This window comes from Nerophis ophidion, linkage group LG25, assembly GCF_033978795.1.
Source record: "Nerophis ophidion isolate RoL-2023_Sa linkage group LG25, RoL_Noph_v1.0, whole genome shotgun sequence".
NCBI lineage: Eukaryota > Metazoa > Chordata > Actinopteri > Syngnathiformes > Syngnathidae > Nerophis > Nerophis ophidion.
In genome coordinates, this window is record NC_084635.1 from 40,141,706 (window position 1) to 40,167,012 (window position 25,307).

At 45.3% G+C, this 25,307-nt stretch overlaps 1 protein-coding gene across 4 annotated transcripts in view; it reads left to right on the plus strand.

Moving 5' to 3' along the window:
• The window catches only part of pla2r1 (phospholipase A2 receptor 1), a 105,754-nt gene that overhangs the window by 26,734 nt on the left and 53,713 nt on the right, over positions 1-25,307 (plus strand). For 3 of the 4 annotated variants that reach the window (XM_061887315.1, XM_061887312.1, XM_061887314.1), the window contains 5 exons: positions 9,089-9,201; positions 9,271-9,437; positions 12,296-12,510; positions 18,883-19,028; positions 21,823-21,907. In XM_061887315.1, coding sequence (XP_061743299.1) covers positions 9,089-9,201; positions 9,271-9,437; positions 12,296-12,510; positions 18,883-19,028; positions 21,823-21,907 — 726 coding nt within the window. The remainder of the gene's footprint in view (positions 1-9,088; positions 9,202-9,270; positions 9,438-12,295; positions 12,511-18,882; positions 19,029-21,822; positions 21,908-25,307) is intronic. The other variant, XM_061887313.1, reaches the window with a different exon arrangement.

The following is a 25,307-nucleotide window of genomic DNA, read 5'->3' on the forward strand; positions in this document are numbered from 1 at the left end:
TTCTCTAGTGACTTAAAGACTTACTGAAATGAGATGTTCTTATTTAAATGTGGATAGCAGGTCCATTCTATGTGTCATACTTGATCATTTCGCGATATTGCCATATTTTTGCTGAAAGGATTTAGTAGAGAACATCGAGGATAAAGTTCGCAACTATTGGTGGCTAATAAAAAAGCCTTGCCTGTACCGGAAGTAGCAGACGATGTGCGCGTGACGTCACGGGTTGTGGAGCTCCTCACATCTGAACATTGTTTACAATCATGGCCACCAGCAGTGAGAGCGATTCGGACCGAGAAAGCGACGATTTCCCCACTAATTTGAGCGAGGATGATGGATTCGTGGATGAGGAAAGTGAGAGTGAAGGACTAGAAAAAAATAAAAAAAGACTATACATTGGGAGCGATTCAGATGTTATTAGACACATTTACTAGGATAATTCTGGAAAATCCCGTATCTGCTTATTGTGTTACTAGTGTTTTAGTGAGATTATATGGTCGTACCTGTACAACCTTAAGGTCAGTCCCGCACCTTTCTTCAGCACCAGTCGACGGGTTGTGGCGATGCCCATCTCTGTCCTTCGTCTGGGACCCTCTTCGAAACACGATCTTTCGAAATGATCGCTGCATAATACACTGTTCTTTGTGTCTAGGGTCCAATCCAACCGTGTTCGCTTGACCGCTCTGTTCCATAGTAAAGCTTCACCGTCATCTTTCGGGAATGTAAACAATGAAACACCAGCTGTGTTTGTGTTGCTAAAGCCGGCCGCAATACACCGTTTCCCACCTACAGCTTTCTTCTTTGACGTCTCCATTATTCAGTGAACAAATTGCAAAAGATTCAGCAACACAGATGTCCAGAATACTGTGGAATTATGCGATGAAAAGAGACGACTTATAGCTGTGAACGGTGCTGGAACAAAATGTCCTCTACAATGCGTGACGTCACGCGCACGCGTCATCACACCGCGACGTTTCAGCAGGATATTTCAGCGCGAAATTTAAAATTGCCATTTAGTAAACTAAAGAGGCCGTATTGGCATGTGTTGCAATGTTAATATTTCATCATTGATGTATAAACTATCAGACTGTGTGGTTGGTAGTAGTGGGTTTTAGTAGGCCTTTAAAGAGGTGTGGGTGGCACTGGGAGCAGGTGGGTAAAGTGTCTTGCCCAAGGACACAACGGCAGTGACTAGGATGGCAGAAGCGGCGCTCGAACCCGGAACCCTAAAGTTGCTGGCACGGCAACTCTACCAACCGAGCTAAAACCGCTGTGAAAGTCCTTACATTACTGTATCATTCTAAAGCGATCGGAAAAAGATGATTGATGAACCTGCGTTGATAAAATGATGGAGCGTTAGCTTGCTAGCTAGCTTAATTGCTAAAATGTAAGCAAGAGACATTATCGTTTTTCTCTAATAAGAGACGTCATTCCACAATCTAAACTTGTACAAACACATTACTGTCTGAACAACTAAGTACAGTATGCACATGATATCACACACACGTAAACACGCTGCAGGACTGCTTGTATTGCACATGATATCACACACGTAAACACGCTGCAGGACTGCTTGTATTGCACATGATATCACACACACGTAAACACGCTTCAGGACTGTTTGTATCACACATGTAAACACACACAAGTAAACACGCTGAGGGCCTGTTTGTATCGCACATGATATCACACACAAGTAAACATGCTGCAGGACTGCTTGTATTGCACATGATATCACACACAAGTAAACACGCTGCAGGACTGCTTGTATTGCACATGATATCACACACAAGTAAACAGGCTGCTGGACTGCTTGTATCGCACATATCACACACAAGTAAACACGCTTCAGGACTGTTTGTATCGTACATGATATCAAACACACGTAAAGAATCTGCATGACTTATTGTATCGCACATGATATCACAAACAAATAAACAGGCTGCGCGACTGCTTGTATTCCACATGATATCACACACACATGTAGACATACTGCAGGACTGCTTGTATCACACATGATATCACACATAAGTAAACACGCTGCAGGACTGTTTGTATAGCACATGATATCGCACACAAGTAAACACTGCAGGACTGCTTGTATCGCACATGATATCACACACAAGTAAACAGGCTGCTGGACTGCTTATATCGCACATATCACACACAAGTAAACACGCTTCAGGACTGTTTGTATCGTACATGATATCAAACACACGTAAAGAATCTGCATGACTTATTGTATCGCACATGATATCACACACAAATAAACAGGCTGCGCGACTGCTTGTATCCCACATGATATCACACACACATGTAGACATACTGCAGGACTGCTTGTATCACATATATCGCACACAAGTAAACACTGCAGGACTGTTTGTATAGCACATGATATCACACACAAAAGTAAACACTCTGCAAGACTGCTTATATCGCACATGATATCACACACAAGTAAACACGCTTCAGGCAGATGAGTTGAGTGTCCAGTGTTGTGTAGACTCCAGCCAGCATGTGAGAGTGTCAGGCAGATGAGTGGAGTGTCCAGTGTTGTGTAGACTCCAGCCAGCGTGTGAGAGTGTCAGGCAGATGAGTTGTGTCCAGTGTTGTGTAGACTCCAGCCAGCGTGTGAGAGTGTCAGGCAGATGAGTGGAGTGTCCAGTTTTGTGTAGACTCCAGCCAGCGTGTGAGAGTGTCAGGCAGATGAGTTGAGTGTCCAGTGTTGTGTAGACTCCAGCCAGCGTGTGAGAGTGTCAGGCAGATGAGTGGAGTGTCCAGTGTTGTGTAGACTCCAGCCAGCGTGTGAGAGTGTCAGGCAGATGAGTTGAGTGTCCAGTGTTGTGTAGACTCCAGCCAGCGTGTGAGAGTGTCAGGCAGATGAGTTGAGTGTCCAGTATTGTGTAGACTCCAGCCAGCGTGTGAGAGTGTCAGGCAGATGAGTTGAGTGTCCAGTATTGTGTAGACTCCAGCCAGCGTGTGAGAGGGTCTGGCAGATGAGTGGAGTGTCCAGTGTTGTGTAGACTCCAGCCAGCGTGTGAGAGTGTCAGGCAGATGAGTGGAGTGTCCAGTGTTGTGTAGACTCCAGCCAGCGTGTGAGAGTGTCAGGCAGATGAGTTGAGTGTCCAGTGTTGTGTAGACTCCAGCCAGCATGTGAGAGTGTCAGGCAGATGAGTGGAGTGTCCAGTGTTGTGTAGACTCCAGCCAGCGTGTGAGAGTGTCAGGCAGATGAGTTGAGTGTCCAGTGTTGTGTAGACTCCAGCCAGCGTGTGAGAGTGTCAGGCAGATGAGTTGAGTGTCCAGTGTTGTGTAGACTCCAGCCAGCGTGTGAGAGTGTCAGGCAGATGAGTTGAGTGTCCAGTGTTGTGTAGACTCCAGCCAGCATGTGAGAGTGTCAGGCAGATGAGTGGAGTGTCCAGTGTTGTGTAGACTCCAGCCAGCGTGTGAGAGTGTCAGGCAGATGAGTTGTGTGTCCAGTGTTGTGTAGACTCCAGCCAGCGTGTGAGAGTGTCAGGTAGATGAGTTGAGTGTCCAGTGTTGTGTAGACTCCAGCCAGCGTGTGAGAGTGTCAGGCAGATGAGTTGAGTGTCCAGTGTTGTGTAGACTCCAGCCAGCGTATGAGAGTGTCAGGTAGATGAGTTGAGTGTCCAGTGTTGTGTAGACTCCAGCCAGCGTGTGAGAGTGTCAGGTAGATGAGTTGAGTGTCCAGTGTTGTGTAGACTCCAGCCAGCGTATGAGAGTGTCAGGCAGATGAGTTGAGTGTCCAGTGTTGTGTAGACTCCAGCCAGCGTATGAGAGTGTCAGGTAGATGAGTTGTGTCCAGTGTTGTGTAGACTCCAGCCAGCGTGTGAGAGTGTCAGGTAGATGAGTTGAGTGTCCAGTGTTGTGTAGACTCCAGCCAGCATGTGAGAGTGTCAGGCAGATGAGTTGAGTGTCCACTGTTGTGTAGACTCCAGCCAGCATGTGAGAGTGTTAGGTAGATGAGTTGAGTGTCCAGTGTTGTGTAGACTCCAGCCAGCATGTGAGAGTGTTAGGTAGATGAGTTGAGTGTCCAGTGTTGTGTAGACTCCAGCCAGCGTGTGAGAGTGTCAGGCAGATGAGTTGAGTGTCCAGTGTTGTGTAGACTCCAGCCAGCATGTGAGAGTGTCAGGCAGATGAGTGTCCAGTGTTGTGTAGACTCCAGCCAGCGTGTGAGAGTGTCAGGCAGATGAGTTGAGTGTCCAGTGTTGTTTAGACTCCAGCCAGCGTATGAGAGTGTCAGGCAGATGAGTTGAGTGTCCAGTGTTGTGTAGACTCCAGCCAGCGTGTGAGAGTGTCAGGTAGATGAGTTGAGTGTCCAGTGTTGTGTAGACTCCAGCCAGCGTGTGAGAGTGTCTGGCAGATGAGTTGAGTGTCCAGTGTTGTGTAGACTCCAGCCACCGTGTGAGAGTGTCTGGCAGATGAGTTGAGTGTCCAGTGTTGTGTAGACTCCAGCCAGCGTGTGAGAGTGTCAGGCAGATGAGTGGAGTGTCCAGTGTTGTGTAGACTCCAGCCAGCGTGTGAGAGTGTCAGGCAGATGAGTGGAGTGTCCAGTGTTGTGTAGACTCCAGCCAGCATGTGAGAGTGTCAGGCAGATGAGTTGACTGTCCAGTGTTGTGTAGACTCCAGCCAGCGTATGAGAGTGTCAGGTAGATGAGTTGTGTTCAGTGTTGTGTAGACTCCAGCCAGCGTGTGAGAGTGTCAGGTAGATGAGTGGAGTGTCCAGTGTTGTGTAGACTCCAGCCACCGTGTGAGAGTGTCAGGCAGATGAGTTGAGTGTCCAGTGTTGTGTAGACTCCAGCCAGCGTGTGAGAGTGTCAGGCAGATGAGTGGAGTGTCCAGTGTTGTGTAGACTCCAGCCAGCGTGTGAGAGTGTCAGGCAGATGAGTGGAGTGTCCAGTGTTGTGTAGACTCCAGCCAGCATGTGAGAGTGTCAGGCAGATGAGTTGAGTGTCCAGTGTTGTGTAGACTCCAGCCAGCATGTGAGAGTGTCAGGCAGATGAGTGGAGTGTCCAGTGTTGTGTAGACTCCAGCCAGCGTATGAGAGTGTCAGGTAGATGACTTGAGTGTCCAGTGTTGTGTAGACTCCAGCCAGCGTGTGAGAGTGTCAGGTAGATGAGTTGAGTGTCCAGTGTTGTGTAGACTCCAGCCAGCGTATGAGAGTGTCAGGCAGATGAGTTGAGTGTCCAGTGTTGTGTAGACTCCAGCCAGCGTATGAGAGTGTCAGGTAGATGAGTTGTGTCCAGTGTTGTGTAGACTCCAGCCAGCGTGTGAGAGTGTCAGGTAGATGAGTTGAGTGTCCAGTGTTGTGTAGACTCCAGCCAGCATGTGAGAGTGTCAGGCAGATGAGTTGAGTGTCCAGTGTTGTGTAGACTCCAGCCAGCATGTGAGAGTGTTAGGTAGATGAGTTGAGTGTCCAGTGTTGTGTAGACTCCAGCCAGCATGTGAGAGTGTTAGGTAGATGAGTTGAGTGTCCAGTGTTGTGTAGACTCCAGCCAGCGTGTGAGAGTGTCAGGCAGATGAGTTGAGTGTCCAGTGTTGTGTAGACTCCAGCCAGCATGTGAGAGTGTCAGGCAGATGAGTGTCCAGTGTTGTGTAGACTCCAGCCAGCGTGTGAGAGTGTCAGGCAGATGAGTTGAGTGTCCAGTGTTGTTTAGACTCCAGCCAGCGTATGAGAGTGTCAGGCAGATGAGTTGAGTGTCCAGTGTTGTGTAGACTCCAGCCAGCGTGTGAGAGTGTCAGGTAGATGAGTTGAGTGTCCAGTGTTGTGTAGACTCCAGCCAGCGTGTGAGAGTGTCTGGCAGATGAGTTGAGTGTCCAGTGTTGTGTAGACTCCAGCCACCGTGTGAGAGTGTCTGGCAGATGAGTTGAGTGTCCAGTGTTGTGTAGACTCCAGCCAGCGTGTGAGAGTGTCAGGCAGATGAGTGGAGTGTCCAGTGTTGTGTAGACTCCAGCCAGCGTGTGAGAGTGTCAGGCAGATGAGTGGAGTGTCCAGTGTTGTGTAGACTCCAGCCAGCATGTGAGAGTGTCAGGCAGATGAGTTGACTGTCCAGTGTTGTGTAGACTCCAGCCAGCGTATGAGAGTGTCAGGTAGATGAGTTGTGTTCAGTGTTGTGTAGACTCCAGCCAGCGTGTGAGAGTGTCAGGTAGATGAGTGGAGTGTCCAGTGTTGTGTAGACTCCAGCCAGCGTGTGAGAGTGTCAGGCAGATGAGTGGAGTGTCCAGTGTTGTGTAGACTCCAGCCAGCGTGTGAGAGTGTCAGGCAGATGAGTGGAGTGTCCAGTGTTGTGTAGACTCCAGCCAGCGTGTGAGAGTGTCAGGCAGATGAGTTGAGTGTCCAGTGTTGTGTAGACTCCAGCCAGCGTATGAGAGTGTCAGGTAGATGAGTTGTGTTCAGTGTTGTGTAGACTCCAGCCAGCGTGTGAGAGTGTCAGGCAGATGAGTGGAGTGTCCAGTGTTGTGTAGACTCCAGCCAGCGTATGAGAGTGTCAGGTAGATGAGTTGTGTCCAGTGTTGTGTAGACTCCAGCCAGCGTGTGAGAGTGTCAGGCAGATGAGTGGAGTGTCCAGTGTTGTGTAGAATCCAGCCAGCGTGTGAGAGTGTCATGCAGATGAGTTGAGTGTCCAGTGTTGTGTAGACTCCAGCCAGCATGTGAGAGTGTCAGGCAGATGAGTGGAGTGTCCAGTGTTGTGTAGACTCCAGCCAGCGTGTGAGAGTGTCAGGCAGATGAGTGGAGTGTCCAGTGTTGTGTAGACTCCAGCCAGCATGTGAGAGTGTCAGACAGATGAGTTGAGTGTCCAGTGTTGTGTAGACTCCAGCCAGCATGTGAGAGTGTCAGGCAGATGAGTTGAGTGTCCAGTGTCGTGTAGACTCCAGCCAGCGTATGAGAGTGTCAGGTAGATGAGTTGTCCAGTGTTGTGTAGACTCCAGCCAGCGTGTGAGAGTGTCAGGCAGATGAGTGGAGTGTCCAGTGTTGTGTAGACTCCAGCCAGCGTGTGAGAGTGTTAGGCAGATGAGTGGAGTGTCCAGTGTTGTGTAGACTCCAGCCAGCGTGTGAGAGTGTCAGGCAGATGAGTGGAGTGTCCAGTGTTGTGTAGACTCCAGCCAGCGTGTGAGAGTGTCAGGCAGATGAGTGGAGTGTCCAGTGTTGTGTAGACTCCAGCCAGCATGTGAGAGTGTCAGGCAGATGAGTGGAGTGTCCAGTGTTGTGTAGACTCCAGCTAGAGTGTGAGAGTGTCAGGCAGATGAGTTGAGTGTCCAGTGTTGTGTAGACTCCAGCCAGCGTGTGAGAGTGTCAGGCAGATGAGTGGAGTGTCCAGTGTTGTGTAGACTCCAGCCAGCATGTGAGAGTGTCAGGCAGATGAGTTGAGTGTCCAGTGTTGTGTAGACTCCAGCCAGCATGTGAGAGTGTCAGGCAGATGAGTTGAGTGTCCAGTGTTGTGTAGACTCCAGCCAGCGTGTGAGAGTGTCAGGCAGATGAGTGGAGTGTCCAGTGTTGTGTAGACTCCAGCCAGCGTGTGAGAGTGTCAGGCAGATGAGTGGAGTGTCCAGTGTTGTGTAGACTCCAGCCAGCATGTGAGAGTGTCAGGCAGATGAGTGGAGTGTCCAGTGTTGTGTAGACTCCAGCTAGAGTGTGAGAGTGTCAGGCAGATGAGTTGAGTGTCCAGTGTTGTGTAGACTCCAGCCAGCGTGTGAGAGTGTCAGGCAGATGAGTGGAGTGTCCAGTGTTGTGTAGACTCCAGCCAGCATGTGAGAGTGTCAGGCAGATGAGTTGAGTGTCCAGTGTTGTGTAGACTCCAGCCAGCATGTGAGAGTGTCAGGCAGATGAGTTGAGTGTCCAGTGTTGTGTAGACTCCAGCCAGCGTGTGAGAGTGTCAGGCAGATGAGTGGAGTGTCCAGTGTTGTGTAGACTCCAGCCAGCATGTGAGAGTGTTAGGTAGATGAGTTGAGTGTCCAGTGTTGTGTAGACTCCAGCCAGCATGTGAGAGTGTTAGGTAGATGAGTTGAGTGTCCAGTGTTGTGTAGACTCCAGCCAGCGTATGAGAGTGTCAGGCAGATGAGTGGAGTGTCCAGTGTTGTGTAGACTCCAGCCAGCGTATGAGAGTGTCAGGCAGATGAGTTGAGTGTCCAGTGTTGTGTAGACTCCAGCCAGCATGTGAGAGTGTTAGGTAGATGAGTTGAGTGTCCAGTGTTGTGTAGACTCCAGCCAGCATGTGAGAGTGTTAGGTAGATGAGTTGAGTGTCCAGTGTTGTGTAGACTCCAGCCAGCATGTGAGAGTGTTAGGTAGATGAGTTGAGTGTCCAGTGTTGTGTAGACTCCAGCCAGCATGTGAGAGTGTCAGGCAGATGAGTTGAGTGTCCAGTGTTGTGTAGACTCCAGCCAGCGTGTGAGAGTGTCAGGCAGATGAGTTGAGTGTCCAGTGTTGTGTAGACTCCAGCCAGCATGTGAGAGTGTTAGGTAGATGAGTTGAGTGTCCAGTGTTGTGTAGACTCCAGCCAGCATGTGAGAGTGTTAGGTAGATGAGTTGAGTGTCCAGTGTTGTGTAGACTCCAGCCAGCATGTGAGAGTGTTAGGTAGATGAGTTGAGTGTCCAGTGTTGTGTAGACTCCAGCCAGAGTGTGAGAGTGTCAGGCAGATGAGTGGAGTGTCCAGTGTTGTGTAGACTCCTGCCAGCGTGTGAGAGTGTCAGGCAGATGAGTTGAGTGTCCAGTGTTGTGTAGACTCCAGCCAGAGTGTGAGAGTGTCAGGCAGATGAGTTGAGTGTCCAGTGTTGTGTAGACTCCAGCCAGAGTGTGAGAGTGTCAGGCAGATGAGTTGAGTGTCCAGTGTTGTGTAGACTCCAGCCAGAGTGTGAGAGTGTCAGGCAGATGAGTTGAGTGTCCAGTGTTGTGTAGACTCCAGCCAGAGTGTGAGAGTGTCAGGCAGATGAGTTGAGTGTCCAGTGTTGTGTAGACTCCAGCCAGAGTGTGAGAGTGTCAGGCAGATGAGTTGAGTGTCCAGTGTTGTGTAGACTCCAGCCAGAGTGTGAGAGTGTCAGGCAGATGAGTTGAGTGTCCAGTGTTTTGCTGGCAGGGCTGGAAGCGTCACGGCCGCTCCTGCTACACCTTCACCAGCCATCAGCAGACCTTCGAGGACGCGCGCGGAGGCTACTACTGCAACGCTCCCCTGCTCACCCTACAGAACAGGTGGTTTGTGAGGGACCCCACACCTGTGCCTTCTTTTCAAAGAACTTGGTCAACATTTGGTGGGTCCAGCAGGTTCCAGCAGGCGTTCATCGACAGTTTGCTGAGCGCAGGCGGGGCCAACAGCAGCATGCACTACTGGATGGGCCTGAGGGACGTGGACCATCAGTACTCATGGCTTCATCACAACGGATCCACCCTGCCGCTCTCCTTCACCAACTGGAACCAGCATCAGCCAGGTAGAACTTACACCATGGTGTCCAACTCAAGGCTCGGGGGCCAGATGTGGTCCGCCAAAGTCGATAAAGTACTTCATCTTTTCTTACTAAATACAATCGTCCTTTCCATTTGGATTTGAAACTACATGCACTGCATGCAATGTTCATCCATCCATCCATTTCCCACCGCCTGTCCCGTTCAGGGTCACGGGAGGTTTAAGCGAGAGAAAAGTGACAAAATGTTGATGCCTGTCTGAGAAAAGTTGATAAAGTGTATGATTAGAGGTTTTAGAGATTTAAAACATAAACATCTATAATAAACAAAACAAACATATGCTGTAAAGTACTGTAAACGAAAAAAAACACAAATAAAATAAAACAACCTCTATACGAAAAAACATGGACAGTAAATGAACAATAAAACATCCTGTAAATGAAAAAACATAGTGTAAAGAAAAAAATATTTATAATGAATGAAAACGCATATCAATCAATAACTCACAATCACAAGTGTCTCAAAGGGCTGCACAAGTAAACACGTTGAAGGACTGCTTGTATCGCACATGATACTGTAAACAGGCTGCGGGACTGTTTGTATCGCACATGATATTCCACACACAAGTAAACACTCTGCTTGTATCACACATGATATCACACACAAGTAAACACGCTGTGGGACTGTATTGCACATGATATCACACACAAGTAAACAGGGTGCGTGTTAGCCTGTATCAGACATGATATCACACACAAGTAAACACGCTGCAGGACTGCTCGTATCGCACATGATATTCTACACACAAGTAAACACTGCTTGTATCACACATGATATCACACACATGTAAACACGCTGCAGGACTGCTCGTATCGCACATGATATCACACACAAGCAAACAGGCTGCGGGACTGTTTGTATCGCACATGATATTCCACACACAAGTAAACACTCTGCTTGTACCACACATGATATCACACACATGTAAACACGCTGCAGGACTGCTCGTATCGCACATGATATCACACACAAGTAAACACGCTGCGGGACTGCTTGTATCACACATGATACCGCACACAAGTAAACACGCTGCAGGACTGCATGTATCGCACATGATATCACACACAAGTAAACAGGCTGCAGGACTGTTTGTATCGCACATGATATCACACACAAGTAAACAGGCTGCGGGACTGTTTGTATGACACATGATATCACACACAAGTTAACAGGGTGCGTGTCAGCTTGTGTCAGACATGATATAACACACAAGTAAACACACTGCAGGACTGATTGTATCGCACATGATATCACACACAAGTAAACAGGCTGTGGGACTGTTTGTATCGCACATGATATTGCACACACAAGTAAACACTCTGCTTGTATCACACATGATATCACACACATGTAAACACGCTGCAGGACTGCTCGTATCGCACATGATATCACACACAAGTAAACACGCTGCGGGACTGCTTGTATCACACATGATACCACACACAAGTAAACACGCTGCAGGACTGCATGTATCGCACATGATATCACACACAAGTAAACACGCTGCAGGACTGCTTGTATCACACATGATACCACACACAAGTAAACACACTGCAGGACTGCTTGTATCGCACATGATACCACGCACAAGTAAATACGCTGTGGGAATGTTTGTATCGCATATGATACCACACACAAGTAAACACACTGCTCGTATCACACATGATATCACACACAGGTAAGCACGCTGTGGGACTGTTTGTATCGCACATTTTACCACACATGTAAACACGCTGCAGGACTGCATGTATCGCACATGATATCACGCACAAGTAAACACGCTGCAGCACTGCTTGTATCGCACATGATATCACACACATGTAAACAGGCTGTGGGACTGTTTGTATCGCACATGATATTCCACACACAAATAAAAACTATGCTTGTAAACACGTGATATCACACATGATATCACACACATGTAAACACCCTGCAGGACTGTTCGTATATCGCACATGATATCACACACAAATAAACACACTGCAGGACTGCTTGTATCACACATGATACATCACACAAGTAAACACACTGCAGGACTGCTTGTATCGCACATGATACCACGCACAAGTAAATACGCTGTGGGAATGTTTGTATCGCATATGATACCACACACAAGTAAACACACTGCTCGTATCACACATGATATCACACACAGGTAAGCACGCTGTGGGACTGTTTGTATCGCACATTTTACCACACATGTAAACACGCTGCAGGACTGCATGTATCGCACATGATATCACGCACAAGTAAACACGCTGCAGCACTGCTTGTATCGCACATGATATCACACACATGTAAACAGGCTGTGGGACTGTTTGTATCGCACATGATATTCCACACACAAATAAACACTATGCTTGTAAACACGTGATATCACACATGATATCACACACATGTAAACACTCTGCAGGACTGTTCGTATATCGCACATGATATCACACACAAATAAACACGCTGCAGGACTGTTCGTATCACACGTGATACCACACACAAGTAAACACGCTACAGGACTGTTTGTATCGCTCATGATATCTCACACATGTAAACACGCTGCAGGACTGCATGTATCGCACATGATATCACACACAAGTAAACACGCTGCAGGACTTTGTATATGCTCGTGATATCTCACACATGTAAACACGCTGCAGGACTGCTTGTATCGCACATGATATCACACACATATATTATTCACTGTTTAAGCGGCCCTGTGAGGCCTCAATAAAAAGCACTTGCCTTAAATTAGAGATCGATGTCATAACAATCTGTCTTTCTCTATCGATGTTTCTTGTCCGTTGACTCCTCTTTTGTCCTTTCTCAGTCAGCGCCAGCGGCTGCGTGGCGATGTCCGGCGGGCGTGCTCTGGGCCGCTGGGAGGTGAAAGACTGCCATTCCTTCAAGGCCTTCTCGCTCTGCCAGCTGAGCATCAGCAGCGACCAGGAACAGGAAGTGCAGCTGCCAGAAGCTCACCTGGACGCCTTCAGCACCTGTCCTCCAGGTTGGGAATCACAGGCCGGACTGCTCTACTGTTTTAAGGTGAAGTCCCGACTGACAATGTTCACTCTGCTCCAAACATGATGTGGTCACTCAGTGTTTTCACAACATGAGCTCTCTTTCTGGAGGAAATGATGTCAACGAAGATTATTCAGGGTCAAGTCCAGGTGTGTCCATACTTTGAAAATCCATTTGGATTATTTTCATTTTCGAAAACCAATATACCGTATTTCCTTGAATTGCCGCCGGGGTGCTAATTCATTTAAAACCTCTTTTCACTCCGGCGCCTACCAAAGGCATGCGGTAAATTTAGGCCTGTGCTTATAAATTTGAGTGTGATGTAAGGATACCATCACGAAAAAAACGTTATTATGGTCTTACCTTTACTTATAAATGAAGTCCATGCGCAGCTCCTTCTGATCAAAAGCATCGATAACTTGTTTATAGAAGTCTTCCTTATCTTTCTTCAGTTTTAAAAGTCTCTCTGTCTCGATGGAGATCTTTCTTTGTTACCTCCTGCTTCGATTGAAAGTCCAGTTTAGAAAACTGTTTTATTTTAGATATGTAATCCTCCATGTTAAAAGTGCAAGCGAGAGGAAATAATAAACAATCGCCGCTCACTTTTGCTGCTTGTTGTCACTTCTTCTGCAGCCGAGTAGTCGCAAGAAGGATCACTAGCGCCCTCTACCACCAGGAGGCGGGAGTCATTTAATGACTCATATTTGACACACGCAGCTACGGTATATTAATAAAACATAGCTGCTAATTGTTCTTTTTAGCATATTCAATAGCTTGGACCTTAAATCCTACTGATCGGTCGCGATGACATGTTGTAGGGCAGTGGTCCCCACCCACCGGGCCGCGGCCGCTGAAGTATTTTTATTATTATTATTTTTTTTGTCACACTCAAATTTTTACTGCATGCCATTGGTAAGCGCAGGGGTGAGAAGAGGTTATAAAATTATTAGCGCATGCTTACTTTTACCACATGCCTTGAATAAGCGCAGAAGTGAGAAGAGGTTAATATTTTGCGAAACGAGTTTGACCCAGTGTTAATCCTGAGCCTGTGGTAATGCGAAGCATGCGCTAATTATTTTGCGAAAGGAGTTTGACCCGGCAGTAATTCTAGGCAGGCACATACTATATACCCGGCAATTCAAGGAAATACGGTATTGTGGACACTTATACTGCCATCTGGTGGTGGCAGAAGAGTATAACATACAATGGAATTTGGGGGAAAAAAAGTGTAAAAAATAAGAATTCCATGTCACTAAACATGAAGTACATGTTTGTTACTTATGGACTAAGTACATCATATCAAAAGATGATTCTTGGTTTTATTCTAATTAGGGTCCAATAAGCCCAAAGAGCAAAGAGAAATTGAAAAAAAGCATGTAAACAAACAGCTTGGGCCTTAAGAAGTTAATGAATTAACGACTGCATTTTCTCCAACTTAACTGTTGCCGGTCCCACAAAACACAGCAATAAGCAGCAACTCCTGATAAGAACATTAATGCACTTATAAAATGTTAATGTGCCAGATTTTAGCCAAAGGCTTATTTCCATCAGCAAGGTTGTTGTGTATCGCACATTCCACCTCAGGACCCAACATTTCCACTACACAGGGACCCGGGGACTACTCCAATATCAACACTGAATTAGTAATCTTACTCTTTATTTTGATCATCCATCCATCCATCTTCTTCTGCTCATCCGAGGTCGGGTCACGGGGGCAGCAGCCTAAGCAGGGAAGCTCAGACTTCCCTCTCCCAAGCCACTTGGTCCAGCTCCTCCCGGGGGATCCCAAGGAGTTCCCAGGCCAGCCGGGAGACGTAGTCTTCCCAACGTGTCCTGGGTCTTCCCCATGGCCTCCTACCGGTTGGACGTGCCATAAACACCTCCCTAGGGAGGCGTTCGGGTGGCATCCTGACCAGATGCCCGAACCACCTCATCTGGCTCCTCTCCATGTGGAGGAGCAGCGGCTTTACTTTGAGTTCCTCCCGGATGTCAGAGCTTCTCACCCTATCTCTAAGGGAGAGACCCATCACCCGGTGGAGGAAACCCATTTGGGCCGCTTGTACCCGTGATCTTGTCCTTTCGGTCATAACCCTAAGATCATGACCATAGGTGGGGATGGGAACGTAGATCGACCGGTAAATTGAGAGCTTTGCCTTCCGGCTCAGCTCCTTCTTCACCACAACGGATCGATACAGCGCCCGCATTACTGAAGACGTGTGCGTTGCTATATATATATGTGCTTTGCCATGGAGGTATTTTTCCCGCTCCAGACAGTCTAGAGCAGGGGTCACCAACCTTTTTGAAACCAAGAGCTACTTCTTGGGTACTGATTAATGCAAAGGGCTACCAGTTTGATACACACTTAAAAAAATTGCCAGAAATAGCCAATTTGCTCAATTTACCTTTAACTCTACGTTATTATTAATAATTAATTATATTTATCTTTGTGGAAACACTGATCATCTTAATAATTTCTCACAATAAATATATATTTTTGATGACATGTTTTAAATAGGTTAAAATCCAATCTGCACTTTGTTAGAATATATAACAAATTGGACCAAGCTATATTTCTAACAAAGACGAATCATTATTTCTTCTGGATTTCCCAAAATAAAAATTTTAAAAGAAATTCAAATTACTTTGAATTTGATTCTACAGATTTTCTTGGTTTGCCAGAATATTTTTTTGGAATTTGAATCATAATAAGTTTGAAGAAAAATTTCACAAATATTCTTCGTCGAAAAAACAGAAGCTAAAATGAAGAACTAAATTAAAATGTGTGTGAAGCGACCGGAATGAGAATCAGCACCTCCAAGTCCGAGTCCATGGTTCTCGCCCGGAAAAGGGTGGAGTGCCATCTCCGGGTTGGGGAGGAGACCCTGCCCCAAGTGGAGGAGTTCAAGTACCTAGGAGTCTTGTTCACGAGTGGGGGAAGAGTGGATCGTGAGATCGACAGGCGGATCGGTGCGGCGTCTTCAGTAATGCGGACGTTGTATCGATCCGTTGTGGTGAAGAAGGAGCTGAGCCGGAAGGCAAAGTTCTCAATTTACCGGTCGATCTACGTTCCCATCCTCACCTATGGTCATGAGCTTTGGGTCATGACCGAAAGGATAAGATCACGGGTACAAGCGGCCGAAATGAGTTTCCTCCGCCGGGTGGCGGGGCTCTCCCTTAGAGATAGGGTGAGAAGCTCTGCCATCCGGGAGGAGCTCAACGTAAAGCCGCTGCTCCTCCACATCGAGAGGAGCCAGATGAGGTGGTTCGGGCATCTGGTCAGGATGCCACCCGAACGCCTCCCTAGGGATGTGTTTAGGGCACGTCCAGCTGGTAGGAGGCCACGGGGAAGACCCAGGACACGTTGGAAAGACTATGTCTCCCGGCTGGCCTGGGAACGCCTCGGGATCCCCCGGGAAGAGCTAGACGAAGTGGCTGGAGATAGGGAAGTCTGGGCTTCCCTGCTTAGGCTGCTGCCCCCGCGACCCGACCTCGGATAAGCGGAAGATGATGGATGGATGGATGGATGGATAAATTAAAATGTATTTATTATTCTTTACAATAATAAAAAAAAAAAGCTTCAACATTGATTTAAATTGTCAGGAAAGAAGAGGAAGGAATTTAAAAGGTAAAAATGTATGTGTTTAAAAATCCTAAAATCATTTTTAAGGTTGTATTTTTTCTCTAAAATTGTCTTTCTGAAAGTTATAAGAAGCAAAGTAAAAAATAAATGAATTTATTTAAACAAGTGAAGACCAAGTCTTTAAAATATCTTCTTGGATTTTCAAATTCTATTCGAGTTTTGTTTCTCTTAGAATTAAAAATGTCCAGCAAAGCGAGACCAGCTTGCTAGTAAATAAATACAATTAAAAAAATAGAGGCAGCTCACTGGTAAGTGCTGCTATTTGAGCTATTTTTAGAACAGACCAGCGGACGACTCATCTGGTCCTTATGGGCGACCTGGTGCCCGCGGGCACCGCGTTGGTGACCCCTGGTATAGATTGTATTTTTTTAGTCATCCTTCCCCAGCATTTACCTTCCTATTTTTGGCGGGGTGCCTTGAGGCGACCCATCAGCGTTCCTGTTCTGTAACCCTGTACACTCTTTGTTTGTCTCATCATGAATGGGTTTTGCTGAAAACAAAGTTTTGTTGTACTTGTGCAATGATAATAAAGACCTATCCTGTCCTATCCACCCATCCTCTTTCTTCCCCTAGATCGGGGTTGGCAAGCGCCGTTTTGTCCTACTAATTTTGGCGGTCCTTGAACTCATCGTGGTTTGTTTACATTGTCAGGGGCCGGCAACCCGCGGCTCTGGAGCCGCATGCGGCTCTTTAGCGCCACCGTAGTGGTTCTCTGGAGCTTTTTCAAAAATGTATGAAAAATGGAAAAAAAATAATTTTTTGTTTTAATATGGTTTCTGCAGGAGGACAAACATGACACAAACCTCCCTAATTGTTATAAAGCACACTGTTTATATTAAACATGCTTCACTGATTCGATTATTTGGCGAGCGCCGTTTTGTCCTACTAATTTTGGCGGTCCTTGAACTCACCGTGGTTTGTTTACATTGTCAGGGGTCGGCAACCCACGACTCTGGAGCAGCATGCGGCCATTTAGCGCTTCAAAAATATATGAAAAATGGAAATGATGAGGAGAAAAAAACATATTTTTTGTTTTAATTTGGTTTCTGTAGGAGGACAAACATGACACAAACCCCCCTAATTGTTATAAGGCACAGTGTTTGTATTAAACATGCTTCACTAATTCGAGTACTTGGCAAGCGCCGTTTTTTCCTACTAATTTTGGCGGTCCTTGAACTCACCGTGGTTTGTTTACATTGTCTGGGGTCGGCAACCCGCGGCTCTTTAGCGCCGCCCTATTGGCTCTCTGGAGCTTTTTCCAAAATATATGAAAAACGGAAATGATGAGAGGAAAAAAACATATTTTTTGTTTTAATTTGGTTTCTGCAGGAGGACAAACATGACACAAACCTCCCAAATTGTTATAAAGCACACTGTTTGTATTAAACATGCTTCACTGATTCGAGTATTTGGCGAGTGCCGTTTTGTCCTACTAATTTTGGCGGTCCTTGAATTCACCGTGGTTTGTTTACATGTATAACTTTCTCCGACTTTCTAAGACGTGTTTTATGCCACTTCTTTTTCTGTCTCATTTTGTCCACCAAACTTATAACGTTGTGCATTGAATGCACAAAGGTGAGTTCTGTTGATGTTATTGACAAATCCGAGTCCGTGGTTCTCGCCCTGAAAAGGGTGGAGTGCCATCTCCGGGTTGGGGAGGAGACCCTGCCCCAAGTGGAGGAGTTCAAGTACCTAGGAGTCTTGTTCACGAGTGAGGGAAGAGTGGATCGTGAGATCGACAGGCGGATCGGTGCGGCGTCTTCAGTAATGCGGACGTTGTACCGATCTGTTGTGGGGAAGAAGGAGCTGAGCCGGAAGGCAAAGCTCTCAATTTACCGGTCGATCTACGTTCCCATCCTCACCTATGGTCATGAGCTTTGGGTCATGACCGAAAGGACAAGATCACGGGTACAAGCGGCCGAAATGGGTTTGGGTCTCTCCCTTAGAGATAGGGTGAGAAGCTCTGCCATCTGGGAGGAACTCAAAGTAAAGCCGCTGCTCCTTCACATGGAGAGGAGCAAGATGAGGTGGTTCGGGCATCTGGTCAGGATGCCACCCGAACGCCTCCCGAGGGAGGTGTTTAGGGCACGTCCAACCGGTACGAGGCCACGGGGAAGACCCAGGACACGTTGGGAAGACTATGTCTCCCGGCTGGCCTGGGAAGGCCTCGGGATCCCCCGGGAAGAGCTAGACGAAGTGGCTGGGGAGAGGGAAGTCTGGGTTTCCCTGCTTAGGCTGCTGCCCCCGCGACCCGACCTCGGATAAGCGGAAGAAGATGAATGGATATTGACTTGTGTGGAGTGCTAATCAGACATATTTGGTCACTGCATGTCTGCAAGCTAATCGATGCTAACATGCTATTTAGGCTAGCTGTATGTACATATTGCATCATTATGCCTCATTTGTTGCTATATTTGAACTCATTTAGTTTCCTTTAAGTCCTCATAATTCAATTTATATCTCATGACACACTATTTGTACGTAATATGGCTTTTAGTTTTTTGCGGCTCCAGACAGATTTGTTTTTGTATTTTTGGTCCAATATGGCTTTTTCAACATTTTGGGTTGCCGACCCCCGCCCTGGATGCAAGCAACCACTAGGGGGCGGACTTACGTTGCCTCTCCAGATGTTATGTAATCTAGTCGTCATATTTGTTTGTAACTGTGGTCAGGCAACAAGGAGTACAAATTTGGTCTTGACTTTAACGAAGAAGTGTTGCCTCGCCAGCTGACGATGAGTTTTAATTGTCTTCCAGGTGTTCCACGATGAAAAAGTGCTGATGAAGCGCACGTGGGTGGAGGCCGATTTCTTTTGCCAGGCTCTGGGCAGCCAGCTAGTCACCTTCCATGGCTATGAGGAGCAGGTGTTTGTCCAGCAACTCCTCAGTCACATGTTCCAAGGGTTGGTACCGCCCTATGGCCTTTTTTTTTTCAATGCAGTCACTGTCCTGGCTGTAAGGATACTGTAACACAATGCCATTGACTCCTATATTTCAGATACAGGGAATGTATCGCTGTGATGGTATTAGAATAGAAATGCGATACGAGCAGTCCTGCAGCGGGTTTACTTGTGTGTGATATCATGTGCGATACGAGCAGTCCTGCATCGGGTTTACTTGGGTGTGATGTCAAGTGCGATACACTCAGTCCTACAGTCTGTTTGTTTACCTGTGTGTGATATTAAGTGTGATACAGGCAATCCTGCATCATGTTGATTTGTGTGTGATATCATGTGTGATACAAGCAGTCCTGCATAATGTTTACTTGTGTGTGATGTCATGTACGATACGAGCAGTCCTGCAGCGGGTTTACTTGGGTGTGATGTCAAGTGCGATACACTCAGTCCTACAGTCTGTTTGTTTACCTGTGTGTGATATTAAGTGTGATACAGGCAGTCCTGCATCATGTTGATTTGTGTGTGATATCATGTGTGATACAAGTAGTCCTGCATAATGTTTACTTGTGTGTGATATCATGTGCGATACGAGCAGTCCTGCAGCGGGTTTACTTGGGTGTGATGTCAAGTGCGATACACTCAGTCCTACAGTCTGTTTGTTTACCTGTGTGATACAGGCAATCCTGCATCATGTTGATTTGTGTGTGATATCATGTGTGATACAAGCAGTCCTGGATAATGTTTACTTGTGTGATATCATGGTCGATACGAGCAGTCCTGCACCGGGTTTACTTGGGTGTGATGTCAAGTGCGATACACTCAGTCCTACAGTCTGTTTGTTTACCTGTGTGTGATACAGGCAGTCCTGCATCATGTTGATTTGTGTGTGATACAAGCAGTCCTGCATAATGTTTACTTGTGTGTGAAATCATGTGCGATACGAGCAGTCCTGCAGCGGGTTTACTTGGGTGTGATGTTAAGTGCGATACACTCAGTCCTACAGTCTGTTTGTTTACCTGTGTGTGATATTAAGTGTGATACAGGCAGTCCTGCATCATGTTGATTTGTGTGTGATATCATGTGTGATACAAGTAGTCCTGCATAATGTTTACTTGTGTGTGATATCGTGTGCGATACGAGCAGTCCTGCAGCGGGTTTACTTGGGTGTGATGTCAAGTGCGATACACTCAGTCCTACAGTCTGTTTGTTTACCTGTGTGTGATATTAAGTGTGATACAGGCAGTCCTGCATCATGTTGATTTGTGTGTGATATCATGTCTGGTACAAGCAGTCCTGCATAATGTTTACTTGTGTGTGATATCATGTGCGATACGAGCAGTCCTGCAGCGGGTTTACTTGGGTGTGATGTCAAGTGCGATACACTCAGTCCTACAGTCTGTTTGTTTACCTGTGTGATACAGGCAATCCTGCATCATGTTGATTTGTGTGTGATATCATGTGTGATACAAGCAGTCCTGGATAATGTTTACTTGTGTGATATCATGGTCGATACGAGTAGTCCTGCACCGGGTTTACTTGGGTGTGATGTCAAGTGCGATACACTCAGTCCTACAGTCTGTTTGTTTACCTGTGTGTGATACAGGCAGTCCTGCATCATGTTGATTTGTGTGTGATACAAGCAGTCCTGCATAATGTTTACTTGTGTGTGTGATATCATGTGCGATACGAGCAGTCCTGCATCGGGTTTACTTGGGTGTGATGTCTAGTGCGATACACTCAGTCCTACAGGCTGTTTCTTTACCTGTGTGTGATACAGGCAGTCCTGCATCATGTTGATTTGTGTGTGATATCATGTGTGATACAAGCAGTCCTGCATAATGTTTACTTGTGTGTGATGTCAAGTGCGATACACTCAGTCCTACAGTCTGTTTGTTTACCTGTGTGTGATATTAAGTGTGATACAGGCAGTCCTTCATCATGTTGATTTGTGTGTGATACAAGCAGTCCTGCATAATGTTTACTTGTGTGTGATATCATGTGCGATACGAGCAGTCCTGCAGCGGGTTTACTTGGGTGTGATGTCAAGTGCGATACACTCAGTCCTACAGTCTGTTTGTTTACCTGTGTGTGATATTAAGTGTGATACAGGCAGTCCTGCATCATGTTGATTTGTGTGTGATATCATGTGTGGTACAAGCAGTCCTGCATAATGTTTACTTGTGTGTGATATCATGTGCGATACAAGCAGTCCTGCACCGGGTTTACTTGGGTGTGATGTCAAGTGCGATACACTCAGTCCTACAGTCTGTTTGTTTACCTGTGTGATACAGGCAATCCTGCATCATGTTGATTTGTGTCTGATATCATGTGTGATACAAGCAGTCCTGCATAATGTTTACTTGTGTGTGGTATCATGTGCAATACGAGCAGTCCTGAAGGGTGTTTACTTGTGTGTGATATCATGTGCGATAAAAATAATATTTTGCGAAACGAGTTTGACCCAGCGCTAATCCTGAGCCGGGGGTAATGCTAAGCATGCGCTTATTATTTTGCGAAAGGAGTTTGACATGGCAGTAATTCTAGACAGGTGCATACTATATACCCGGCGGCAATTCAAGGAAATACGATATGTTGGTGTTTTGTTTGACTCATTTCACTTGACCAAACCTTGTCTGACATTCCACACCGCTCAATAACACAAGTGTGTATGAGTGCTGTTGCCATGGTAACGGTCGACACGTGAGGCTGCGATATCGGAAAGGTCTCGCAAGTGCAAAGGTTGTCTTGGTCCAGGTCAGTTTTAAGAAGGAGTTGTTGGTGTTCTGCTGCTACTTTTCAGAACAGAGGCTCGCTGGTTTTGGGTGGGCCTGAACAAGAGAGATCCTGAACATCCTGGAGAGTGGAAGTGGTCCGATGGCTCACCTGTAAGTACTCTTAATAATGTCCTCCACCTAAATACGCACATCAGCTGTGATCAGGCACATGAGACATTCTCTCTGTGCCCCCTTGCTCGCAGCGTGAACCATGCACTGGGTTCAAATCCCGCAGGGGGTTGGCTGATTTATGTTTGAACTCATATTTGACTTTTTTTGGACTAATTAGAGATATTTGCCACAGTAAAATATGTTACTCACGGGAAAGATGCCTTCAAAAGGGATGCACACTCAATAATGTAAAAAAAAAAATGAAGTAATACTTTTTATTTACAAACCCATTTCCATATGAGTTGGGAAATTGTGTTAGATGTAAATATAAACAGAATACAATGATTTGCAAATCCTTTTCAACCCATATTCAGTTGAATGCACTACAAAGACAACATATTTGATGTTCAAACTGATAAACTTTTTTTTTTTGCAAATGATAATAAACTTAGAATTTCATGGCTGCAACACGTGCCAAAGTAGTTGGGAAAGGGCATGTTCACCACTGTGTTACATCACCTTTTCTTTTAACAACACTCAATAAACGTTTGGGAACTGAGGAAACTAATTGTTGAAGCTTTGAAAGTGGAATTCTTTCCCATTCTTGTTTTATGTAGAGCTTCAGTCCTTCAACAGTCCAGGGTCCCTGCTGTCGTATTTTATGCTTCATAATGCGCCACACATTTTCTATGGGAGACCGGTCTGGACTGCAGGTGGGCCAGGAAAGTACTTGCACTCTTTTACTACGAAACCATGCTGTTGTAACACGTGGCTTGGCATTGTCTTGCTGAAATAAGCAGGGGCGTCCATGATAACGTTGCTTGGATGACAACATATGTTGCTCCAAAACCTGTATGGACCTTTCAGCATTAATGGTGCCTTCACAGATGTGTAAGTTACCCATGCCTTGGGCACTAATACAGCCCCATACCATCACACATGCTGGCTTTATAACTTCGGACCTATAACAATCCGGAGGGTTATTTTCCTCTTTTTTCCGGAGGACACCACGTCCTTTGTTTCCAAATATAATTTGAAATGTGGACTCGTCAGACCACAGAACACCTTTCCACTTTGCATCAGTCCATCTTAGATGAGCTCGGGCCAGCGAGGCCGGCGGCGTTTCTGGGTGTTGATGATAAATGGGTTTTGCTTTGCATAGTAGAGCTTTTACTTGCACTTGCAGATGTAGCGACCAACTGTAGTTACCGACAGTGGTTTTATGAAGTGTTCCTGAGCCCACGTGGTGATATCCTTTACACACTGATGTCGGTTTTTGATGCAGTATCGCTTGAGAGATCAAAGGTCCGTAATATCATCGCTTACGTGCAGTGATTTCTCCAGATTCTCTGAACCTTTTGATAATTTTACGGACCGTAGATGGTAAAATCCCTAAATTCCTTGCAATAGCTCGTTGAGAAATGTTCAAAAACTGTTCGACAATTTGCTTACAAAGTGGTGACCCTCACCCCATCCTTGTTTGTGAATGACTTAGCATTTCATGGAAGCTGCTCTTATACCCAATCATGGCACCCACCTGTTCCCAATTAGCCTGCACACCTGTGGGATGTTCCAAATAAGTGTTTGATGAGCATTCCTCAACTTTATCAGTATTTATTGCCACCTTTCCCAACTTCTTTGTCACGTGTTGCTGGCATCAAATTCTAAAGTTAATGATTATTTGCAGAAGAAAAAATGTTTATCATTTTGAACATCAAATATGTTGTCTTTGTAGCATATTCAACTGAATATGGCTTGAAAAGGATTTGCAAATCATTGTATTCTGTTTATATTTACATCTAACACAATTTCCCAACTCATATGGAAACAGGGTTTGTAGATTTATTTCACATTTAGGTTTAAGTTTGCTCTCGTGGACCCAACTGGCTCTCAGTCATAAAAATGTTAGCAATAAGTCATATATTTTTATTATCATTCAACGGTTGAATCTCTAGATTAACTTAAGGCCAATCTGTCAATATAAAAGTTGTTTTTTAAAATATTTTATGCCGTTTTGTCAAAACCCTGTTTTTATGGCAAGAATAGGAACGGTTTTCCAAAATAATTTTTATTAGAAGTGTAATCTTTGATAAGTAATTGGAGCCTGAGAGCCTTCAGTGTGTGAGTACATTAAAGTTTAATTGTTGGTGTTAGAGAGTGAGTAAGTACATTAAAGTCTAATTATTGGTATTAGAGAGTGAGTAGATTAGAGTAATTTTTTTTTATGTTCGAGAGTGAGTACATTAAAGTCTAATTATTGGTGTAGAAAGTGAGTACATTAGAGCCTAATTATTTGTGTTAGCGAGTGAGTGAGCACATTAAAATATAATTCTTGGTGTTAGAGAGTGAGTGAGTACATTAAAGTGTAATTATTGGTACTAGAGAGTGAGTATATTAGAGTAAATTTTTTTGATGTTCGAGAGTGAATACATTAAAGTCTAATTCTTGGCGTAAAAAGTGAGTACATTAGAGTCTAATTCTTGGTGTTAGAGATTTAGTGAGCACATTAAAGTCTAATTCTGGGTGTTAGAGAGTGAGTGAGGACATTAAAGTCTAATTCTTGGTGTTAGAGAGTGAGTAGATTAGAGTACATGTTTTTAATGTTCGAGAGTGAGTACATTAAAGTCTAATTATTGCCGTTAAAAAGTGAGTGAGTACATTAGAGTCTAATTATTTGTGTTATAGAGTGAGTGAGCACATTAAAATATAATTATTGGTGTTAGAGAGTGAGTACAGTAAAGTCTAATTATTGGTATTAGAGAGTGAGTATATTAGAGTAAATTTTTTTGATGTTCGAAAATGTGAGTACACTAAAGTCTAATTCTTGGTGTTAGAGATTTAGTGAGCACATTAAAGTCTAATTCTTGGTGTTAGAGAGTGAGTGAGTACATTAAAGTCTAATTCTTGGTGTTAGAGAGTGAGCACATTAAAGTCTAATTCTTGGTGTTAGAGAGTCAGTGAGCACATTAAAGTGTAATTCTTGGTGTGAGAGAGTGAGTGAGTACATTAAAGTCTAATTATTGGTGTTAGAGAGTGAGTGAGTACATTAAAGTCTAATTATTGGTGTTAGAGAGTGAGTGAGCAGGTTGAAGTGTAATTATTGGTGTTAGAGAGTGAGTGAGTACATTAAAGTCTAATTATTGGTGTTAGAGAGTGAGTGAGTACATTAAAGTCTAATTATTGGTGTTAGAGAGTGAGTGAGTACATTAAAGTCTAATTCTTGGTGTTAGAGAGTGAGTGAGCAGGTTGAAGTGTAATTGTTGGTGTTAGAGAGTAAGTGAGCAGGTTGAAGTGTAATTGTTGGTGTTATTAAAGAGTGAGTGAGTACATTAAAGTCTAATTATTGGTGTTAGAGAGTGAGTGAGTACATTAAAGTCTAATTCTTGGTGTTAGAGAGTGA